At 53.5% G+C, this 22,901-nt stretch overlaps 2 protein-coding genes across 2 annotated transcripts; one reads left to right on the forward strand and one right to left on the reverse strand.

Annotated features, from left to right (window-relative positions):
- Nucleotides 1-4,601, reverse strand: Pih1d1 (PIH1 domain containing 1). The gene is made up of 10 exons (XM_042274701.2): nucleotides 4,386-4,601; nucleotides 4,192-4,285; nucleotides 3,594-3,660; nucleotides 2,514-2,693; nucleotides 1,632-1,693; nucleotides 1,468-1,549; nucleotides 1,010-1,112; nucleotides 771-846; nucleotides 265-408; nucleotides 1-115 (listed from the first exon to the last, which is right to left on the reverse strand). Exons 2-10 carry the CDS (start codon nucleotides 4,279-4,281, stop codon nucleotides 77-79), a joined length of 843 nt encoding a protein of 280 aa, XP_042130635.1. The 5' UTR covers nucleotides 4,282-4,285; nucleotides 4,386-4,601; the 3' UTR covers nucleotides 1-76.
- Nucleotides 4,602-7,636: 3,035 nt separating this feature from the next.
- Nucleotides 7,637-22,564, forward strand: Aldh16a1 (aldehyde dehydrogenase 16 family member A1). Its single transcript, XM_006986255.4, has 17 exons — nucleotides 7,637-7,806; nucleotides 14,151-14,253; nucleotides 15,402-15,528; nucleotides 16,024-16,202; nucleotides 16,276-16,353; nucleotides 16,495-16,676; nucleotides 16,765-16,917; nucleotides 17,258-17,443; nucleotides 17,738-17,830; nucleotides 18,019-18,155; nucleotides 18,342-18,447; nucleotides 18,544-18,674; nucleotides 19,105-19,272; nucleotides 19,418-19,619; nucleotides 20,963-21,148; nucleotides 21,365-21,487; nucleotides 22,295-22,564. Exons 1-17 carry the CDS (start codon nucleotides 7,717-7,719, stop codon nucleotides 22,454-22,456), a joined length of 2,406 nt encoding a protein of 801 aa, XP_006986317.1. The 5' UTR covers nucleotides 7,637-7,716; the 3' UTR covers nucleotides 22,457-22,564.
- The last annotated feature ends 337 nt before the right edge of the window (nucleotides 22,565-22,901 follow it).

Below are 22,901 nucleotides of genomic sequence, written 5' to 3' on the forward strand. Positions count from 1 at the left end.
GAACTGGAAAAACTGTTTATTTCACATTGAGAGAAGACACCAACATCTCCACATCTGGAATACAGGGGGATTCTGGTCAAGACACTGACAGGAGGGGCATGGACACCATCAGTTGCTGGGAAAAGAAAGAATGAGGATTCAGAACCAGGGCTCTAAACCCTAGCTCTCTTCCCTCCAGCCCGGGACTTCAGGTCTCAGCCGCTCCCCACAGATCCAGGGGTTCAGATCCCTAGATAGCAGCTTTCCCTGAAGGCCCTCGGGTACCTTTCTTCTGCGGTGGAAAGCAGCCCGGCTGGCCTCAGGGTTGATCCGCAGGGGGATGGAGGCGTTGAGGTGGTACAGCTGCTGAGGACTTCCCATGACCAGGAGATTCTCCCCTATCTCCAGCGTCAGCCCTCCAGCTCCATCCTGGGGGTGAGGTCAGTCAGCCCACATCCCCTAGCACAGGGAAGCTATGTCCACAAGGTCATAGCATGCATGGCTGTGCTTTCAACCCCAAAACCAAATCAATGCAGACAAATCAAAGGACCATAACTATGAGTCTCGAGGAACTCAAACTCGGGACAGCAATGGCTGCACCTGTTGGTTTTCTGGGCCAGGAGAGGCAACTTCTGCAGGTCTGGGGATAGCCCACATCGCTGCTTCCAGAGGTATAACCCAGGCCGAGGAATCCGGGCTCCAGCCTCCTCCTTCAGATCCAGGGTTTGGCTCCTAAACCTCCTGCCTTAGCCCCAGGGTGTCCAGACTCTCGCTCTCTTCCCTGCACTCACCAGCTTGGGGAGGTCAATTTCAGCCAAGAGGAGGTCGGGGGCTTCCAACCAAAGGTGCATGTGAGGCCGCTCCAGGCTGTACGGGAACAAGGGCAGACTGAAGGTGACCACCCGGTCTCTGACAGCCCAGCACCCTCTACTTGGCTTGCTGTTCCTTCCTCCCTCCGCCCAGTTCTGTGTCTCACTGTGTCTCAGCTCCATCGAGTCCCTAGACCCCCAGGATATGTATGAAGGCTCACCCCTGCAGGGTCCCCAGCTCCTGGATCCGAGGACGCTGCCGGGAACGGATGTTCTGCTGCGAGATGGACCCCAGGAAAGGCCGGTACTTCAACATGCGCCACTCTGAGGGTTGGGGAGTCAAAGATCGATCGCTGAGGTGGGGTCCCCTCAAGTGGTGCTTCCCAGTCCACAGGGGCTGGGCCGCCTCCCTAGACACCTTCCGCTCTGACCACTGCAATCTTGACTCTTAGAGGCCCTGCCCACCTTAGCCCCCACCCTTCCTGGGGAATGCACCAAGACACCCCCACCACCTCCACCACCGCCAACCCCCCCAACCCCCCCAACCCCATCCCCGCCAGGCTCCTGGCCCCGCCCCCTCGCGGCCCCACCCTCACTCTGAGAAGCTCCACCCCTCCTGGCCCACTGGACTCGCCTCTCCCAAGCACGCCATCCAAGCCATTCCCCTCCTGGCCCTCACCCGGATTTAGCTGTAAACCGTACTTGTCCTCAAGGCCCTCCCTGGCGATGGTGACCACCAGCTCCCTCAAGAAATCGCTGTTCTAAGGTGAGAAGAAGAGATGCGGTGGGGGGCGGGGCTGGCGGAAGCACCCTCCCGGGCCTTATCCATAACACACGTCCCACCTGCATCCTCAGGTAGAAGGTGCTATTGACGGCGACATCATAAGCAGTGCAGCCCTGGCCTTCTGTGGAAAGAGGGAACGAGGCCTTTGCAACCCTCCAGTAACACCCATAAGGAAAACTTACCCAAGGACCAGAGACCACGACACAGGAAGTGAGAGCCAGCTACGCTTTACTCCCCAGCCGACTCAGACCAGGTCCTTCTTGGCTTCCAGGCTCAACTCCAGGTTGATGTCCACATCCCCAAGACAGACCCTGATACTCCCCAGTGACCCCAAGAATCACCTCACTCTGTCCCACCCACCTCTAGGAAAATGCTCATTTCCACTCTAGAGAACGCCAGCTGTCCACACTTCCAGTCTCTCCTGATCGTTGGTCCATCAATCAAATCACTGTACCCCCCAGACTCGGGCCCTGGTCCTTGTAGCTCAGGCTGGCCTCCAGCTCTCAGCAATTCTCCTGCCTCAGCATCCTATTTAGAAGTCAGCCACCACGCCCGGCTCACTTGTCATCTCTGCCTACCACCTTCTTCTCTGACTTTGCCTGACTAACGCCTCAAATCTTTTCTGAGTCAGCCTTTCTCTGTGTAGCTCTGGCTATCCTAGAACTCGCTCTGTAGCCCAGGCTGGCCTAGAACTCACAGAGATCCGCCTGGCTCTGCCTCCCGAGTGCTGGGATTTAAGGCGTGCACCCCCCATTTATCCCCCCAACTCTTCAGATCTTCTATCAGAGCATTTACTCTTCTAGTTAGCTTTCTCTGAAGTCTCCTTAACCTCAGTGAAGAGCCCCAGGGCATGTTCCCTCCAGACTTGGATCAACCCCCTCTGGCTCCCAAAGCTGACTGGTCATGAGGGAGCAGACTTGGTGTGTTCGGAGGGTACTGACTTGCATCCAGCTCAGCATGTGGCTCTCCCAGGCTCATGGGGATTCGGAAGCCAGCTTGGTCCTCCTCCAGCATCTGAAGCAGCTCGTCCTCAGTCACGTCCACCGGGGGAGGGATGGAGGGCGAGTGGCAGATGTTGATGAAGACCTTTCCTTCCGATGAATTGGTCTTTATGCAGAAACCTGCACAAGTGGGTTATCTCGGCCATCTGTCCCCAAGCAGTCTCGTTCTCACCCACGCGCTGCCTCACCCACCCTCCCCTTTCCAGACAGGGTCTCCCTCTATACCCAGGCTGGCCCCAGACTTGGGACACTCCAGCCTCCTGAGATTATAGGCATTCACCACCACACCCAACTTCTTTCCCTCTTTTAATTTTATTACATGCACTGTGTGTGTGTGTGTGTGTGTGTGTGTGTGTGTGTGTGCGTGTCACAGCTGGTGTGCGTCATGGTCGGAGGACAGCGTTCAGGACTCAGCTCTCGCAGGTCACCAGGCTCACCAGCAGCAGCCTCACCTGCTCAGCCATCTTGCTACGTCTTTCACTCTTTGCCTCTGTCCTGCTGAGCCTCTGCTTCCCTCAGGCCCTGGACCCACTTCCGCTCTGCTTTCTGTGGTCCAGTATTTGTAGGTGACCCTCCTGCCTGTCCACTCACATAACTACTTCTAGGCCTTTGTACCCAGTTAGGATCTCTCTCCTTCATCCTCTGTGTCCCCTGCCCTTAGAGTCCACTGACCTCTCTCAGGGTCTCCAGTCCTCACTCTGAGATACTCTACGCCTGCCTATCCATCCATCCATCCATCCATCCATCCATCCATCCATCTATCTATATCTCTCTATCTATCCATCCATCCATCTATATTCTATCTATCTATCTATCCATCCATCCATCCATCCATCCACCCACCCTTCCATCCATCCATCCATCCATCCATCCATCCATCCATCCATCTATTCCTCTATCTCCACCCACCCATCCATCCATCCATTCCTCTATCTGTATCTATCATCCATCCATCCATCCATCCATCCATCCATTCCATCCACCCACCCATCCATTCCTCCATCTGTATCTATTTCTCACCAGGCTGGGGCTGGATCTGTGTAGACTCTGGTCTGTCTGTCTGGGCTTGCTGGAGCTCCTTGGAAGCCTGTGGGGAAAAACAACCTCATGATAATTCTGCCCTATCAAGCCCCCCACCTGCTTCCCAACGTTTATTAGGACAGCTCATGTGTGATAGCTGGGGATCACATGGTTTTTACTAATGTTATATTATTGTTGTTATTATTATTATTATTATTTTATTATTACTATTGAAACAGGGTTTCTCTGTGTAGCCCTGGCTTTCCTAGAACTCACTCTGTAGACCAGGCTGACCTCGAACTCATAGGGATCTGCCTGTCTGTGCATCCCCAGTGCTGGGATTAAAGGCATGTGTCACCGTCACCTGGCTCACTTGTTATATTACACAGTCTAGGCCCCCTTTTCTTTTTACGAAGACTCCCAAGATCACCCCAATTCCGTTTCTTTTAAAACCTAGTAAACTTTGTGCCAAACAAAACTACAATTCCCATAGGCCTCCTTGCTGCCGTAGGGCATTCTGGGAACCGAAGTCGCGTCTCTGAGCGCCAATGTATAAATCTTCAACACCCAGGTCCCTGCAAGTCCTGTCAGCCCGCACCTGCAGTAGCAGCTCCTGAAACCGCACCGTCTCATCACCCATCGACTCTGCGTCGCTCAGCTCTGGGGCCAGAAGCTTCGAGTCCGCCATGGCCCTGGGAAAAAGTCCAAGGCATCCAAAACGTGTGGACTTCCCGGATCAGCGAAGCCAGCCTATCGCGGGGCCTCAGCGATCCCCGACACACAGCGCCCTACCCAGAACTCCCAGGTCTGTGCCGGGAATCGTCTACGCATTCATTACGATGAAGGCACCGTCCTCAAGTGTTGGGTTTCTTGATTGATCCTGTTTGGCCGATGCCTAAGTGAAAGCCACACTTCCGGTCTCTGTAACCAAGGACCTGAAGTAGCCACACTTCCGACGACTGCAGCGCCCTATCATCCAAAGGCACCCAAGCCGACCATTTGTGTTAGAAAGCTGAAGTCACGCCCCCCTAACCAGCCAATCAAAAGAGGGGCTGAGGAACACCGTGAAATGACACACTTCCTGAATCAATAACACCTACACTTCCGCCCGTCCCTAACAACTGCAGGCGTTACGGTGCAGAAAGGATTGGCACTCTGAGAATTTAATCTCTGTGTGTAGCTCTCGTCTATTATGTGTAGGCTCTGGGTTCGATCCCACCCAACACACACACACACACACACACACACACACACACACACACACACACACACTTAATTTCAATGCTATTAACTGTCCTTTTTGAACAAAAAGAAGGTTTTTGTTTATATGGAAAGTCATGCGGGCGGGGTGAGGGGTGGGGACGGACCTGGAGAGATGGTTCAGTGTTTGAGTGTTGATTGGTCTTCCAGAATTTTTTATTTGTTTTATTGTTGTTTTTCGAGACAGGGTTTCTCTGTGTGGCTTTGGAGCCTGTCCTGGAACTCACTCTGCAGACCAGGCTGGCCTCGAACTCAGAGATCCCCCTGCGTCCCGAGTGCTGGAATTAAAGGCCAGGGTCACCACCGCCCGCTTTAGTCTTCCAGAATTTGATTCCCAACACCCACATGGAGACTCACAATCCCCTGTAACTCCAGTTTTAGGGGATCCAACGCCTCTTCTGGCCTCCTGGGAAACTGCATGTACATGATGCACAAGACATGCAGTCAGGCAAAATACCCTGCACATAACATAGAAGCAAATCTTTGCTTGTTTTAAAGAAGAGAAAATAGTAGTGGTGGGGAGAGGGCTCGGCAGTTAGGAACATGCGCTGCTTTGGAAAGGACTGGTTAGTTCTAACACCCACATGGTTGCTGACAACTGCCTGTAACTCCAGTGGCTCCAGCGCCGTCTTCTGGCCTCCATAGGCACTGTATGCATGTGGTGCGCAGACACGCGGAAAAACCCAAACAAGTACAAGGAAGATAAATATTTTTAGCTGGGTGGTAGCGGCATATGCCTTTAAACCCAGCACCCCGAGACAGGGTTTCTCTGTGTAGTTTTGGTGCCTGTCCTGGCTGGCCTCGAACTCAGAGATCCGCCTGGCTCTGCCTCCCGAGTGCTGGGATTAAAGACGTGGGCTGCCACGTGGAGGTGGATTTCTAAGTTCGAGGCCAGCCTAGTCTAGAGACCAAATTCTAGGGTGAAGGGGCTCTAGCAGGCCTTGCCCTTCCTCCTTCCCTCTCCCTTGCTAAACCATAGATTACATCCCTAAAGTTAGTCACCAAGGTCTGCTCCCTCGTTTGACCACTTCCTCCTCCTGGGCTAAGCGGACCAGCAGTGCCCTAATTAACATGCCAATCAAAGTAAACCAACTCATCCTAACCCGGGGGTTGGGGGGCGGGTCCAGGTCCCCTCCATAGTCCCCTCCTAGGGTCCAGGAAGAATCTACAACCAGCTGATTGTAATCTTTGATGAAAAGAAATGAATCTATGTACACAAAACTCCTTAGTCCATACACTTTATTCTTCTGAGTCAGTTCTCTCTCTACACAGCGTCTATTCTGCTCTCATGTCTAGCTCCTTTCTTGCCTAATTTCTCTATATCTATCTACTGTCCCCTTTAGGTTCTATCTTAATTCCTTCATCTAGTTCTGTCCCTTCTAGGTTCTCATCCATCTAGTTCTTTCCCCTATCAGCTCCTCTCCCGTCTCCTTCTCTCTCATCTGGCTCTTCCTCATCTTGTTCTTCCCCATCTGGCTCTTCCTCATCTTCCATCTCGTTCCTCTAGTCCTCTCTTTTAGCCCTTCAATCTAGTTCTTCCCCATCTCAGTTTGTTCCTCTCAAGTTCTTACCCATCTAGTTCTTCCATTCCTTTTCTCTGTCCCGTGCCCTGGAAGTCCCAGTATATAAAGGGAGGGTCCGAACCAAATTGTGTAAGGCTATTACTTAATGTCCACCTGATCTAGGCGGTGTCCCCTTGTGGAATTTACCCGTAAGTCAGGAGATTCGCATGTGGGCTGTTATCACTGTTATCCTCGGAAGTTGGGTGTCCACCTGGTGTTTCCTGTAGTCCTTGAAAGTGGCCAAGGGAGATACCTGATTCCAGAGAAAGCCTTTCCTGGGGCTGTTCTCCAAATACCTGGAATGTGTATGTCCAGAGAGTGATCAGTCCACACTGTTAGTCCTTCTTAGGGGAAAGTCAATTGGGAAAACTATGAAGGCACACATGATTTTCATAACAGAAGACAGCTGATATATAACAAGCCAAGTAACACCAAAAGCTCCTTGGGATTTGGCTTCCTCTGGAGGAATTCCCCGATCCCTCCAGGTAGTGACTTTGCCATAACCAGCTGAGTTCTTATGATATATTCCTGCGGCCCGCAGCAACAGGGTTCCTCTTTTTCCCTTTATAACTGCCATTTGCCTATGGACTTTATCCAAACGCAGGCCTTTGTCCCTCCAGAACAAATATCCTTTCCCCTCCCTCTCCCTTGGCCCTTTCCTCCCATCTCCCTTGTCTCTGTCCCCCAGCCCCACCCCACCCCCACCCCGGCCCGCCTCCCCGGAGGAAAATAAATCTCCTTTTTGAACAACCACTGAGACCTAGTGCCAGTCTGTTCCCTGTTTTAGTTTTTGGACTAAAAGCTCCACGACCTCCCCCAGTTATTTCTTTCTACCTCCACCGCCAATATTTTAGGTAGGAAAACATCAAGAACATTTTTTTCCTGCCAGGTGTGGATTAAATCCCAGCACTCCGGAGACAGAGTTAAGCAGATCTTTTTGAGTTTAAGCCAGCCGGATCTATGAGTTCCAGGACAGCCAGAGCTACATAGTGAGACCCTGTCTCAACAAAACAATTTATTTTTCCTAAAGAGTCAAAATGACAATATGCTGTCCTACCAAAGCCAGAACCCTTTCGCTAGCGCGGAGACTGCCCCCAGTTCTGTTACCCACGAAACTACATTTCCCAGCTTTCCCCCCTAGGAGGCAGGGCGTGGCTCTGGAGTGGGCGGGGCACGCCCTATAGCGCGCGCCCGGCCCTGTGGGCCCCGCCCCCTTGGAGTGGGCGGTGCCGCCCTTCGGACTTCCGCGTTCCCCAGGGCAGGTCGTCCGGCGGTCCTTCAGGGAAGGCGTTCGGCGAGCGATGGCGGCTACGCGTGTACGGCCCTCCGCCCGCGAGATTTTCACGACACTGGAGTACGGACCGGCGCCGGAGAGCCACGCATGCGCACTGGTAAGAGCGTGCCTGCCGGCGGCCGGCGGCTCCCTTACTCAGACCGACCGGCGCTTTGGGCGCGCGGGCTCCCGTCATCCACTGCGGCATTCCCGGGAGCCCCGCCCCCTCGGCTCACGTGATCCCCGCGGGTTTGAACCCAGGGTTAGGGACCGGCGCTGAGTTTTCCCAGTGATGCTGGTCCTGCGTGCCGCGGTGTGCGGTCCTGCGTGCCGCGGTGTGCGGTCCTGCATGCCGTGCGGTCCCGCGTGCCGTACGGTCCTGCGTGTCCCCCGTGCCGCGGTGTACGGTCCCCCGTGCCGCAGTGTGCGGTCCCGCGTGCCGTACGGTCCTGCATGCCGCGGTGTGCGGTCCCGCGTGCCGCGGTGTGCGGTCCTGCATGCCGTGCGGTCCCGCGTGCCGCGGTGTACGGTCCCGCGTGCCGTACGGTCCTGCATGCCGCGGTGTGCGGTCCCGCGTGCGGCGGTGCACGGTCCCGCGTGCCGTGCCGTACGGTGCCGCGGTGTGCGGTGCTGCGTGCCGCGGTGGTGTTTCCTCCCAGGGACGGGCGGTCCTCGGCAGGCATCTCACCTTGCTCGACCGTGGCTCCTTGGGGCCCCTGGCACTTTGGAGGCGCACGGGCACGCTCAGAACCCCAAGTCCATTTAGAGCTTCTTGTGAATACCATTATGGCGCTCCCATGATCCCCGGCCCCTTTGAATGTCCTCAGGGCATTTGATACCCCCAAGTTTAATGGGTTTCATTGGGAGAGCTTCATATTTCATAATTATTCCTTAAGAGCCTCATGGTCCTGGGCTTCTTAGGGCTCTTGTAACCCCTCGGGGTCTCCCAGGACCCTCTTAGCGTCCTGGTGGAATTTAGTAGTGTGCCCGGGATTTTTGCCTGTGGTCCCACAAGTTCTTCGAGTATCCAGGCAGGTATTAAAGAGGTTGGAGAGATGACCAAGTTGAAGCCTTTAAACTTTAAGGGGAGTCCCTTCACTTCCAAAAGGGCTCCAGCTTTGGAAGGCTAGCATTATAACACTCACGTTTAGAGTGTTACTCCCAAAGATTCGAGGAGAAAGACCACCGACCCAAATCATGGCAGAATTCATTAGAGCAAGCTTTTTTATCCCTCCCCTAAAGCGAGGTTCAGAGATCAGCCTTGGATGTGAGGAAAACAAGGTTTTTATAGCTCAGGGTTTCCAGTGGGGGATTTGGCAGTCAAAATAGTCTTTGGGGTTACAGGAGCCGAACATAAGCATGACAAGTTAGTCATGACGACCTTCCTGAAACAAACAAGATTGCAAGGTGATTGTAACAAGGTAGGGTTGTAAGATGGTTATGATTACTTTTGGAAACAAAGGCATGGTTGCCATTTCCTGGAACAGGCAGTACAGAAGCACGTGTAGTTGAGGTTCCACGTGGGGCACAGCCCAATCCTTGAGAAATGTGTTGTCATAAACAAGATTGAGCCTATGTCGTCTTTTCTGTCGAATGGCTTTCAAGCCTAAGATTGAGACAAGCTAGCTCATCAAGAGATGCAGGGAGGGGGACACCAAGGTGCTGGTTAAGAGGGTAGGACCCCAGCCCTGCCTTGTTCCTGCATGGAGAGTCCAGGATGGGATAGACACTGAGCTCTGGTGACGTGGAGACCGAATCGGTCCTAGAGATGGAGGCTAGTGTTGCTTGGCCTTTGTGCTTCTGGACAAACAATCGCAGTGGAGATAACCAACCAGAGAGCCGCCATTGTAAAAAGATGCTGTACTGCAGGAGCACCTAGAAATAGAGACGCAGGTGAGAGGGGGGTCGCCACGGAGGGAGGCTGCTTAGAGGTGGAAAACAGTAACAGGTTGAAGGTTGAGGTGGATGGATGGACTGTGTCAGCCTCTGTGCTAAGCGTGATTTTACTTAATCCCCAGAACAGCAGAGAGGAAATTATTCTTATTTTAGTGACAGAACACAAGGTCGATGAGGTGAATCGTTTTGCCCATAGTCCACACAGCTTAAAGGAGTTTGGATAATGGTGACAAACAGCAGTAACCCAGCGTTTGGAAAGCCAAAGCGGGTGATTTATGAGTTCCAAAACAGTCCCAAGAGTGAGAGAAAGAGCTCTCTTTCTCTCTGTCACCACGCCTTAGATTCTGGACCCATCAGTCCCGTGTCCTGGTCTGTCGCCCCCCACCCCCACCCCTTACTCCAACAGAGGCCTCCAGTTTACAGTCCGGGCAACTCAACCAGCAAACATGTTTTCCTTGGCTTGAGCTTTGTTTTTGGAATTGTCAATTATTGTACAATTAATTCCATCTAAACATCCTGAATTCTAATTTCTCTCAAAAATAAAATTCCAAAGTTTGGCAACCTTCTGGCTCCAGTTCCCTGACAGAACCCATCTGGAACCGTTTGTCTAGGCCACTTTGGAGACATTTTCAGCAATCAGTGTCCAAGAGGCGCTCCTCTCCACTCCTGTGGCCTGCCAGAACCCTGTGGACATTCTTTGGGGAGTTTGTTTTTCTCCATCTCTCACCCAGCAGCTGCTCGTAGGAACTCCCACGGACTCATCACTCAAGCTCAACTTTTATCTTTTAGTCCAGTGTTCCCTTGTGCTCTGTCTTTGCTCTCAAGAGTAGTGCAGACAAATGCCAGCTGTCGGCTGCTTTCCCATAAACATGGGGTGTTTATTTCTGACAGATAAGGGTTTGGTTACACAACCAGCACGCTCTCCATCATTCAGCCTCATTAACTGTCAGTTGTTAGTATTTAATGCCCAGCTCATGTTCCCATGGCCCCACTTCCAAAATGGCTCTGTCCCTGTGCACACTTCAATTTGGGACTTTTGGGTGACAATTTTTCTTGGTAAAATATTTTTACTGCCGGGCGGTGGCGGCGCACGCCTTTAATCCCAGCACTCAGGAGGCAGAGGCAGGTGGATCTCTGTGAGTTCGAGGCCAGCCTGGTCTGCAGAGAGTTCCAGGACAGGCTCCAAAGCTATAGAGAGAAACCCTGTCTGGGGTTGGGGCAGATTTTTATCTCTTTATTCTGGGTTTTTGTTCTTATTTTTACTTTTTGGGGCAGGGTTTCTCTATGTAGTCCTTCCTGGCTGTCCTGGATCTCGCTCTGTAGCCCAGGCTGACCTTAAACTCACAGAGATCCACCTGCCTCTGCCTTCCAAGTGCTGGGATTAAAGGTGTGCGCCACCACACCTGGGCAAGATTTATCTTTATTATTTATGGTTATGTGTCTGTGTGTGTATGCATGTGCATGTGCTTGTGGGTGATCAAGGAAGCCAGAAGAGGGTGTCAGACCCCCGGAGCTGGAGTTGCAGGTGGTTATGAGCTGCCTGCTGTGGGTTCTGAGAACCAAACATGGGTCCTCTACAAGAGCAGTGTGTGCGCTTAACTTCAGAGCCAGCTCTTCTGCCCCAGCCTTCTTTGTTTTGATTCAGTGTCTCACTAGTCTAGGTCTCCCCAAATAGGCTAGACTGGTTCTCTTGAGCCCCGAGTCTTCCTCCTCCACCTTCCCAACACAGGGCTCACCAGTGTGTGCACCACAGTCCACTTTTTTCTCATGGGGCCTGGGGATTGAGCTCAGGTCCTCATAACTGCAAGACAAGCATTCTACTGACATATGTCCTCGCCCTGCCACATTTTTTTTTTCCATTTTTGAGACATGGTCTCCCTGTGTAGCCTAAGCTGGCCTTTAAATCCTGGCGATCCTTCTGCTTCGCCACGCTGCGTGTTGGAATTGTAGACATACGCCACCACACAAGCCCATTTTCCTTTAAAAAAAAAAGGTAAATAAAAATGACAACGCCAGTTGTCAAGATGAGGGAAAAGCAACAGGAAGTGGGAAGTAGATGTTGGATTTAACAACCGCAAAAATGTAAGCAGGAAGAGAAAGCAAGAAACATGCATGAAGAGGAGGGTGCGGTAAAGGTCACAGGAAGAACTACACCTGCAGGTGTTCACCATACGTCAATCCACCCCCTTGTCAGCAGCCCTGGGGATGGTCTAGCAGAGGCAGAGAGTTAGAAACCCTGGCTAAGCCTGGGGGATGGCGCATGCCTCTGATCCCAGTGCTCGGGAGGGAGAAGCAGGCGGATCTCGGGTCTGCAGAGCGAGTTCTAGGACAGCTAGGGCTACACAGAGAAACCCTGTCTGGAAAAGTACTAATAGTAATAAATAAATAAGCCCCTGGCTAAGGTTACATATTAGAGTCTTGGGGAGACGGCTCCGTCAAGTGCTTCTCACACAAGAATGAGGACCTGAGCCCTGATACCCTGGCCCCAGGTCAACCCGGGACAGCCAGACATGGCGGCACACAGCTTTAACCCAGCGCCTGGGAGGCAGAGGCAGGTGGATCGCTTGTGAGTTCTGGGCCAGCCTGGGCTACAGAGTGAGTTCCAGGCCTGCCAGGGTGTGAGACCTAGTCTCAAACAAAACAAACAACAACAAAAGAAGCAGTAATCCCATTACACACGTGACCCCTTGTGAAAGAGGCGGAGTCTTTCTGCCAAGGGGTTGCATGCTGGTTTCCCTTCTCTGCTGACCAACGGGGTCCATCTTCTCATGTTTATCAGCCATTCAAGGTTTTCATTTTATGAAATTTCTCTCCAAAAAAATAAAAAAGAAAGAAAGAGGCTGAGGCAGGAAGATCCTTGGGCCTGCTGGCCAGCCATTCTAACTGAAACTGTGAGCTTCAGGGTCAGTGAGAGACCCTCTTTGACAAAAAGACAAAGGGACTGGGCATATGGCTCAGCAGTTAAGAGAGCTTGCTGCTCCTGTAGAGGACCTAGGTACATGGCAGTTTATAACCACTGTAACTCCAGTTCCAGGACACTGCCTCTGTCTTCTGGCCTCGGTGGGTACTTCATGTGGGCACTGCACTCACATACATGCATGAAAAACACTCATACCACAGAAAGATTAGACGTTATCTCAAGACGGAGGAGAAAGGAATGTAAAGCAGTAATTTCCCAAGTACAGAATCTCTGTTTGTGTGATGCAAAAACCCCACAGATGGATGACAGTATCAGGACATAATATCATGAATGTAATAAATCAATACAATTAATGTAATTAATGAATATCATAAATACAGTTATTGAATGAATACTGCAAATGTAATCAATGAGTACCACAAATGTAATTAATATCATTAAGTGTAATTAATGAGCCAGGAGGCGGTGGCGCACGCCTTTAATCCCAGCACTCGGGAGGCAGGCGGATCTCTGTGAGTTCAAGGCCAGCCTGGTCTACTGAGCGAGATCCAGGACAGGCTCCAAAGCTACACAGAGAAACCCTGTCTCAAAAAAAAAAAAAAAAAAAAAAAAATAAGATAAGATAGCAACTGAGGAAGACACCCAACATCAAACTTTGGCGTTCACATGCAATGTGCACACACAAAAACAAGAACAATTACATGGTAGCTAAGCCCCAGAGCTAGGACTCCAGGCTAGGCCAGGCCTGTGCAGCAAGTACACATCAAGCCTCAGGCAGACTCGCACAGCCTGGTAGCCTGCGCAGGGCTGCATAGCACTGAGCCTCGAGTCCTCACTGTTCTCCCAGTGATGGGGGCCGAGATGGATAGATTACATGGGTGGTTGCACTTGGCTGGCTCAGCAGCCCCACGTGACAAAGAGAAGCACAGGTAATCTTGTTTGTAGGATGCTGGCTGGGGACACGGTGTCCTGGACGCCAGGTGTCCTGCTCAGTGTGAAGTCAGTGGAGCTCAGTCCTGGAATTAAGCTGAGCAGGAGAGTCCTTGCCTAATATGCTCAAGGCCCTGGGTTCCATCCCCAGCACCAAAACCAAAAAAAAAACACTACTGCATGTTTCCAGGGAAACAGAATTAACTTAAAGCCATTTCTCTGTGGAAGAAAATGTGTTTTTTTCTTTAAACATTTCATATTTAAGTCAGGCATAGTGGAGCACACAGGAGATGGAGATAGGAGGATCAGTCCATTCACGGCACCAGTGAGTTTAGACCAGCCTGGACTGTTACACGGCACCCTGTCTCAAAAAGGGTGAGAAAAAGAGAAAAAAGAATAGTGTCCAAGATTCTGCTGTGTAGCCCAGGCTGGCCTGAGTACTGGGGCTGTATAGGCTATGCAGCAGGATGGGCTAACATAGTGAGTTTCAGATTGTCTTAACCATAGTAATAATAATAAAAAAAAACTACCAGGGCTGGAAGTATAATTTGATAAAGCGTAGGTTCTTGAGTTCAGTCACCAGCACAAAACAAAATCAAAAGCACAGACACAGGAGGAAAAAAATCAGCTGAGGCCAAAAGAGCGGGAATGTCTCCTCGAGGAGAACTCTGGCTGCCCCAGCTGCCTCAGGCCCTTCTCCAACTCTCTTCCTTCAGGCCTGGCTGGACACCCACGACCGCCTCTTGGGCCACTATGTCAATGGGATGTGGCTGAAGCCGGAACACAGGAATCCAGTGCCTTGCCAGGACCCCGTCACAGGTTTTTGATGAGCCCAGTCACCCGGGAGGGACAGAGACCTCTCAGGGTGGCGGCCATGTCCATACCTAACTACTGCTGCTCAAGCCTCTGAGTGGGAGCAGCCGCTGAGGGTGGTGGGGATGAGAGTTCTCACCTGAGGACAGCCTCACTAATGATAGTTCCTAGTGCACCCCAAAAAGGCTTTTTAAAGCCCCTCTCTACTAAATTCCCTTCCTCAAACTGAGTGTGGTGGCTCATACCAGGAATCCCAGCAACCCAGAGGCTGAAGTAGGAGACCATGAGTTTGAAGCCAGCCTGAACTAGAGAGTGAGCTCCAGGCCAGCCTTGGCTTCAGGGGGAGGGGCTTCAAAAAAAAAGTGAGGGGTAGTTGTTGAAGAAGACAGCTCTGTGGTTAGAAGTGTTTACTGATCTTTCAGAAGACCCAGGTTCAGTTCCCAGCACCCACATCAGGCTGCTTACAACCACCTGTAACTCCAGCTCCAGGGGATCCATCGCCCTCTGCTGGTCGCCGGGTTCCATGCACTGAAGTGCTCATACCCACACATAGACACACATACATACACATAGTTAAAAATAAATTTAAAAGGCTGAGTGGTAGCGGCACACGCCTTTAATCCCAGTACTCCAGGCGCAGAGGTAGGCAGATCTCTGAGTTCAAGATCAGCCTGGTCTACAGAGTGAGTTCTGAGACAGCCAGGGCTACACAGAGAAACCCTGTCTCAGAAAACCAAAGCAAACAAACAATTTGAAAGACATGGTAAGAGAGACTCGAGAGATAGCTCATTGGATAAGAACAGAGGACCTGGGTTCAGTTCTCAGCGTCTCCATGGTGACTCACAACTCCCTGTAACTCTAGTTCCAGAGGATCTGACACCTGCTCCCTGTGGGCACCGTGTGTATGTGGTGTACATAGAAACACACAGACAAAACACTCATGCACATAACTAACTCCAAATCAATAAATAACAATTGAAAACATACGAGAAGGGAGAGAAGGAAAAGAAAGTCGCGTCTTGCCTTTGGGACTTGGAGCAATGACGGTGACTGAAGCAGGAAGGCCCCGACTTCACGGGGAGCTAGGGCTGATGTCGCCGCCCTCACTGGCTCTACCATGGGCTCCCCGTCCCGGCTCCCACTTGCCTCTGCAGGAGAAAGGCTGGCCAACTGCTTGCAAGCACAGGCTGAGGACATCGCTGCAGCCGTAGAGGCAGCAAGGACAGCATTCAAGACCTGGAGCCAACTTCCTGGGGCTGCTCGGGCTCAACACCTAAGCCGGTGAGGAAGCCCAGGCTAGACCTGCGGAGGAAGAGATAGGCTGAGACTGGAAACGGTGATTCCATTTCCCAAGATCCTTTTGAATTAATGTCTCATGTTTCCTGCATGCACGTGGGGCTTTAGTGGCCAAAACAGCTATTGTTTCTCACAGTTCACAGTATTATCATATCAAGGGCTTGGTTTCTCAGCACTCCATTAGAATCTAAGCTCCCTGCTTCCCATCACACTTTGGGGACAGCTGTAAAGATCCCATTTCCCATAATGCAACTGGATCAGAGGCTCAAATTCAAGTTCCCAGAATCTGTGGGACTAGTTGGTAATTGGTGACCAGGACCATTCTACGGCACCCCCAGAGTTTTGAGACTCCCTAGACTAATTTCCTATACAGCCTTGGTCCCTGCTGTCCCTGATAAATTTTGGCTCTGCCCCAGAGGCTTGTGGGGATTGTAGTCCAGGTTGCTGTGGGCGAGGACCGACTCCTTATCTTCTCCAAAGGTTGGCCAAGATTATCCAGAAGCACCAGCAGCTGCTGTGGACCCTGGAGTCCCTGGTCACGGGGCGGGCTGTTCGAGAAGTTCGAGATGGAGACGTCCCACTGGCCCAGCAACTGCTCCAGTACCATGCAGTCCAGGCAGTTGCCCAGGAGAAGGCGCTGGCCGGCTGGGGGCCTATGGGTGAGAACTACAGGCCCCAGAGCCCCCTGACCCGGGAAAGCACCGTCTATCTCATTATGGATTTATTTTGCAGGAGTTGTTGGCCTCATCCTGCCGTCTTCTTTCTCTTTCCTGGACATGATGTGGAGGGTCTGCCCTGCCCTGGCTATGGGTAGGTGAGGGCTGTGGCCCCCCAACCCCTTTCCTCAAGATGTTTGGGGTCTGAAGGGGGAGGGTAGGGGTCTGAACTCAGAATCTGAAGAAAGAGCCAGAAACTGGACTTCGGGATTCCTTAGTTGTTCCCCTTCCCCAGGCTGCACTGTGGTGGCTCTTGTGCCCCCAGCCTTCCCAACACCTCTCCTCCTGGCTCAGCTGGCAGGGGAGCTGGGCTCTTTCCCAGGGATCCTCAATGTGGTGTGTGGCCCTGCCTCACTGGGGCCTGTCCTGGCCTCCCAACCTGGCGTCCAGAAGGTGGCCTTCTGCGGAGCTGTGGAGGTATCCTCATGGCTGGGGGTGGGATGGGCATGGCCAAGGGCCGAGAGGCTCCTGCCTGCCACACAATGAAGCCCATGGGTTCCCTCAGGAAGGACGAGCTCTGCGGCGGAGCCTGGCAGGCAGGGGGGCCGAGCTGGGCCTGGCCCTGGGCACAGAGTCACTGCTGCTGCTGCTGGACTCAGCAGATGTGGACTCGGCTGTGGAGGGTGTTGTAGATGCCATCTGGTCAGACCGCAGCCTGGTAAGACCTGTGTGCTCGGTGCCCGAAGCCCAGGGGTCTGCCACAGCTCTCCCAACACCTGGGGTGTTCGTTCCCAACGTGGGTTGACTTTCTGTTCTTTGGAGCTTTGTATTATTTGAGGCAGGGACTTATGTAGCCCAAGCTGGTTTCCAACTCACTATGTAGCCCAGGTTATCCTTGAACTCCTAATCCTCCCGGGATTACCCGCATGTGCCACCATGCCGGGCAAGACTGCACCTATTGCCTGTTGCTGCCCCTCCACCCGGAGACCCGTCCTCTGGGGGCCTGTGCTCCCTCCATTGCCCCAGACTTGCCTACTTTGGTGCCCTTTTTCCAACAGGGGGGGCTCAGGCTCCTCATCCAGGAGTCTGTGTGGGAGGAGGCTGTGAGGCGACTGCAGGCCAGGATGGCAAAGCTGCGGAGTGGACCAGGGCTGGACGGGGCTGTGGACATGGGGGCCCGAGGAGCCGCCGCCCGGGACCTGGCCCAGCGCTTTGTGGACGAGGCCCAAAGCCAGGGTGGACAGGTGAGCCCCAACCGCAGAGTGCAGTCTCAGAGCTTGGCTACCCGACTGCTGTTTCACAGTCGGGGGGACAAGCCCAGGACAAGCCTGGGTGGAGAGAGGAAGGGAGTTGGCCTGTGAGCTCCCGTGTCTGAGGGAGGAGGGCTCGGGTCTAGATGCCCAGGCTGAGTAAGGAGGCCGGAGCCTGGAACCTGGGTTTAGAGAGGAGAGCTGGAGCCTGGGGGTTTGGGAGGGGGCTGAGGTACAGCCAGGTCTAGGGGGGACAGTCGTCTGTAGCTCCCTTCTCCTCCTCCCCAGGTATTCCAGGCTGGGGATGTGCCCTCCAGCCCATTCTTCTCTCCGACCCTGGTTTCTGGCCTGCCTCCAGCTGCCCCGTGTGCCCAGGCCGAGGTGAGCCCCCTGACTGTAGACATCGCTCCTGCCCTCCGTCCCCAGTCACTCATGGGCAAAGCACTACACCTCGGGGTGATTCTGGGGCCCCTGTGACCTGGTGCCGGGAAGACTAGTGACTGCTTCCCTGTGGGTGAATATGACAGGAGGGCCTTGTTCTCCAGCCAAGCCCCCGACACCCCTTCTAGGTACCATGGCCTGTGGTTGTGGCTTCTCCTTTCCGCACCGCCAAGGAGGCCCTGGCCCTGGCCAATGGGACGCCGCGGGGAGGCAGCGCCAGTGTGTGGAGTGAGAGGCTGGGGCCCGCCCTGGAGCTGGCCTATGGGTGAGTTGGAACTCGCTCCTCCTGCCCTAGCTCCCTCCGGGGTCTCCCTCTCCTGTGACCCAGCTTCCTGTCCCCCGCTGCACACACACACACACACACACACACACACACACACACACACACCACACACACACACACACACACACACACACACACACACACCCCTCATCTTTACCTGCTTCACAGGCTCAAGATGGGCACTGTGTGGATCAACGCCCACGGCCTCCGAGACCCTGCGGTACCCACAGGTGGCTGCAAAGAGAGTGGGTCTTCCTGGCATGGGGGCCTGGATGTGAGTGCCCATCTCACCCCTGTATCTCCTGACACCTAGTGGCCCTGAGTCACTTTGAGTTCATCTGGCGTCCTTGTGACCATGCGTCTCTCACAGGGTCTGTATGAGTATCTGTGGCCCTTGGGGACACCTTCATGGGAGCCCTTCCTTTGCGAGAGTCTCAACTATGACACCTTTGGCCTTGCTGTGCCCTCCAGCCTGCCGTCGGGGCCAGAAACAGGGCCCAGGTGAGCTGTTGCAGGCCTGGCAGTCTAAGGGTGAGGAGGCTGGAGGGGGGCACTCAGAGCCAGTCTTGGGATCTCCAGTTCTGAGTGTAGCTTCCTGGGTCTTAGGGCCTCATGGTCCTAACCCTAGGTCTGGAGAATCTCAGTTCTACTTAGTGTTTGCATTTTCCAGAAGCAAGAATCCAGGGGTTCCTAGATGCACATAGGAATGGGATTTGAGTGTCCTAGAGGCCCATTATGTAAGAGTTCAGATGACCACAGGAACTCATGGGCTAGGAATTCAGAAGCCTCCAGAGGCTCCGGGGAGTAGGTGTTTTTTTCTCTCAGAAAAAATTTGAGTCCAAAAGGTTCCTGGGAACTAAGATGGTCGAGCCAGTGTAGTGGGCAGAGGGCCTGAGTGGCCCGGCCCCTCCTCACACCTCACTCTGTGCAGCCCAGCACCTCCCTATGGGCTGTTCATTGCGGGCCGTTTCCAGGCTCCTGGGGCCCGGAGCTCCAGGCCCATCCAGGATTCTTCAGGCAAATTGTGCAGCTACGTGGCTGAGGGTGGAACCAAGGATATCCGAGGTGCTGTGGAGGCCGCTCACCAGGCTGCCCCTGGGTAAGAGGCTCACATGGTCAGGGTGGCTGGGACGGGGTAAACTTGGGACTGGAGCCCCTGGGTTGGGGCTATGGATAGAGGTGGCTATCTGGGAACAGCTAGGGCCGGCCATACCCCTCCACTGACTTGCATGGTTTGCCCACAGCTGGGCGGCCCAGTCTCCAGGGGCCCGAGCAGGCCTGCTGTGGGCCCTGGCCGCTGCATTGGAGCGTAGGAAGCCAGCCCTGGCCTCAAAACTAGAGAGCCACGGAGCAGCGCCTGTGGTTGCCAAGACTGAAGTAGAGCTGAGTGTGAGGCGACTCCAGCTCTGGAGCACCCAGGTTCAAGACCGAGGCCAGATACTACAGGTGAGACAGCTGTACGCAGGTGGACAAGGCAGGCGGCCCGGTCCGAGCCCAGGCTCAGTCCCAGAAATAACCTCTGGTGAGAGGAGAGACAGGCGAGTGCTTGGCTGAGAACCCAGGGGGTCGGGCAGGCCAGGAGGGGGTTACAGTGCTAACTATTTCCGGGATGTTCGTGAGTATACACGATGTCAGGTTATGCCGTTGAAAATCTGTGTGATGTAGGCTCGATTGTATTCAGGAAGGCTTTTGTCAACACATATGGTAGTGCAGGCCTAAAATCTCAGCATTTGGAGAACAGAGGCAGAAAGATCACAAGTTCAAGGTCAGCCTTGGCCACATAGTGAAACCGTTTATCGAAAAAACAAAGCCGTGGGGCCACAGTTAAGAACACTTCCTGTTCTTGCAGGGGATAGGTTTGATTTCAGCACCCAAATCAGAGAGCTCACAACCTTCTGTGACTTACCTAGCTCCAGGGCATCTTATGCCTCCTTCTAGCACTCACGAGTGCACATAACTATCCCTCCACACACACAGATACGGAATTAAATAAAACAAGCCAGGTGTTGTGGAGTGTGCTGTAAGTCCCAGCACTCAGGAGGCAGAGGCAGACAGAAGCCGTTCAAGGCCGGCCTGGTCTACAAGGCAAGTTCCAAGACAGCCAGGGCTACACAGAGAAACTGTCTCAAAAATAAATAGTTAAATAAATAAGCAATACATAAATCAAGTTGTGTGGTTGTGGTACACACTTTTTTTTTTTGTTGTTTTTTGTTTTTTGTTTTTCTAGACAGGGTTTCTCTGCCTGGCTTGGAACTCACCCTGTAGGCCAGGCTGGCCTTGAACTCAGACATCTACCTGCGTCTGCATTCTCCACTCCCTCCTGGCAGTGCACGCCTTTAATCCCAGCACTCAGGAGATAGAGGCAGGTAGATCTCTGAGTGCAAGGCCAGCCTGGTCTACATAGGGAGACCCTGTCTCAAAGCAAAACAGAAAACAAGCCAGACACAAACAAGGACTGGAGTGTGGTCAGTGGTAGAACATTTGCCTAGCCCTAGCATGCCTGGCGCGCTCCAGTACCACGAAACACACTGATGGCACAGGCCCCGAACCCAGCTACTCCATACGCTGAGGCCGGAGCATGGCGGATTCCAGGCGGGACACAGGCCCAGAGAGGTTAACTCTACAGATTCACGCAACCAGCGAGTGGCCACTGGGCTCCAGGGTTTTGTTCCCAGCATCCCCTAGTCACACTTGATTGGAGTTGCTCCGGAGGCATGTCAGTGGGGGGATGGGGCAGGCAATGGAGAGGATCTGGGGACCTGCCCTTGACGTGTCCTCTGTCCCTGTAGGTGACAGGGATGAGAGGCCCTGTGCTCCGGCTTCGGGAGCCCCTCGGAGTGCTGGCCGTGGTGTGCCCAGATGAGTGGCCTCTGTTGGCCTTTGTGTCTCTGCTGGCCCCTGCCCTGGCCCACGGCAACGCTGTGATCTTAGTACCCAGTGGAGCCTGTCCTCTGCCAGCCCTGGAGGTCTGTCAGGTAAAATCCCCTGCCTGCCTCCCTCACTGCCTGCTGTGCTCCTGGTCTTCAGGAGCTCAGCTGGCCGCCTCCCTCCTGGTAGCCATGGTAACTTGAGCCCCAGCATCCCATCCAAGTCTGTCACCCAGGTCCTACTCCTTCTCGGAGCCCCTCAGCCCCTCCAGGTGCCCACTGCTCACCCTGCCCCCATTGCTCTTCAACCCTCTCACGTCCTAGGATGTAGCCGCCCTGTTCCCTGCTGGCCTGGTGAGCGTGGTGACTGGAGATCGGGACCACCTGACCCGCTGCCTGGCCTTACACCAGGACGTCCAGGCCCTGTGGTACTTCGGCTCTGCCCAGGTATTCAGAGTCTTAACCTTCACCAACAGGTGGATGGCTTCACCCCTGGGGATCCTCTTGCTAAAAGGAAGAAATAAATGCCTTAGCAGCAACTTCTGAGGTTGCCCTGGTCAAAGTCCAGGCACCAAGGAAGAGGGTCTTTTGTTTTTTCAAGACAAGGTTTTGCCAGGTGGTGGTGGCATTCGCCTTTAATCCCAGCACTCGGGAAGCAGAGCCAGGCGGATCTCTGTGAGTTCGAGGCCAGCCTGGGCTACAGAGTGAGTTCCAGGACAGCTCCAAAGCTACACAAATAAACCCTGTCTCAAAAAAAAAAAAAAAAAAAAAAAAAAAAAAGACAAGGTTGCTCTGAAGCCCTGGCTATCCTGGAACTCACTCTGTAGACCAGGCTGACCTTGAACTCAGAGATCCTCCTGCCTCTGCCTCCTGAGGGCTGGGATTAAAGTTGTGCTCCATTACTGCCTGATGGAAGAGGGTCTTCTTCATAATAAGGGCCTAACTGCCTCCCCTGCCCAAAGACAGGAAAACCTGTTGCTAAGGATGGCACCCTAGCAACTTGCCAAGCTCCAGCTCTAGCCTCCTAAAGCTCTAGCCTGTTGGTGGATGGCAGGTCCCCACCGGCAAGAACCTTGAACATGAGCACCGGGGAAGACGGGGATTCCCTGGGTCTACTTCCTCCGCATCTGGAGGGAATGCTGGCCAGAATCCCTTAGGTCAGGGATTAGGTCTCTACAAGTCCTTGTTGCTAAGGAAGCAGCTGTTTAGTAACTAAACTGCTGGCGGTGCTAATCACATGCTTCCCCGTCCCAGGGCTCCCAGTTTGTGGAATGGGCATCTGCAGGAAACCTCAAGTCTGTGTGGGTGAACAGGGGCTTCCCAAGGGCCTGGGATGAGGAGGTCGAAGGGGCAGAAGTGGAGCTGAGTCTGCACGCAGCACGGACCAAGGCCCTGTGGTTGCCAATGGGGGACTGATGCCGGAAGATAGACGCCTCCATCTTGTGTGCCCAGAGATACCAGATGCTTGCAGTTTTCCTCTCAGACTTCCCATGGTTTCCAATAAACTGAGTGACTTTGACTGCTTTTGAGTGCGGGAACAGTGACTTCTTAATGTGTGGCCCAGTGGGCAGTCCTGGAACAACACTGTGTTTATGGGATGGATAAAGGGAGCTCAGCCCCACCCAGCACTCTAGGGTCATGAGGAGTTAGAGGGAAGTCCCTGGAAGGCTCTGTCACCTTTATGCTTGATTCCAGAGTTGGGTGGGCTACAGGGCCACCTCCTTCCCATAAGTCCTTTCTGAACTGGAAGATCTGTAACCCAGCATGTACCAAGGGGAAGGAGATATGCCTGTGCCAGCCAGAGCCAGGGCCACCACTACTGGGCCAGGTCCCGTGGGCACAGCTGCCAGGCAGGCAGGCC

This window comes from Peromyscus maniculatus, chromosome 1 (genome assembly GCF_049852395.1).
Source record: "Peromyscus maniculatus bairdii isolate BWxNUB_F1_BW_parent chromosome 1, HU_Pman_BW_mat_3.1, whole genome shotgun sequence".
NCBI lineage: Eukaryota > Metazoa > Chordata > Mammalia > Rodentia > Cricetidae > Peromyscus > Peromyscus maniculatus.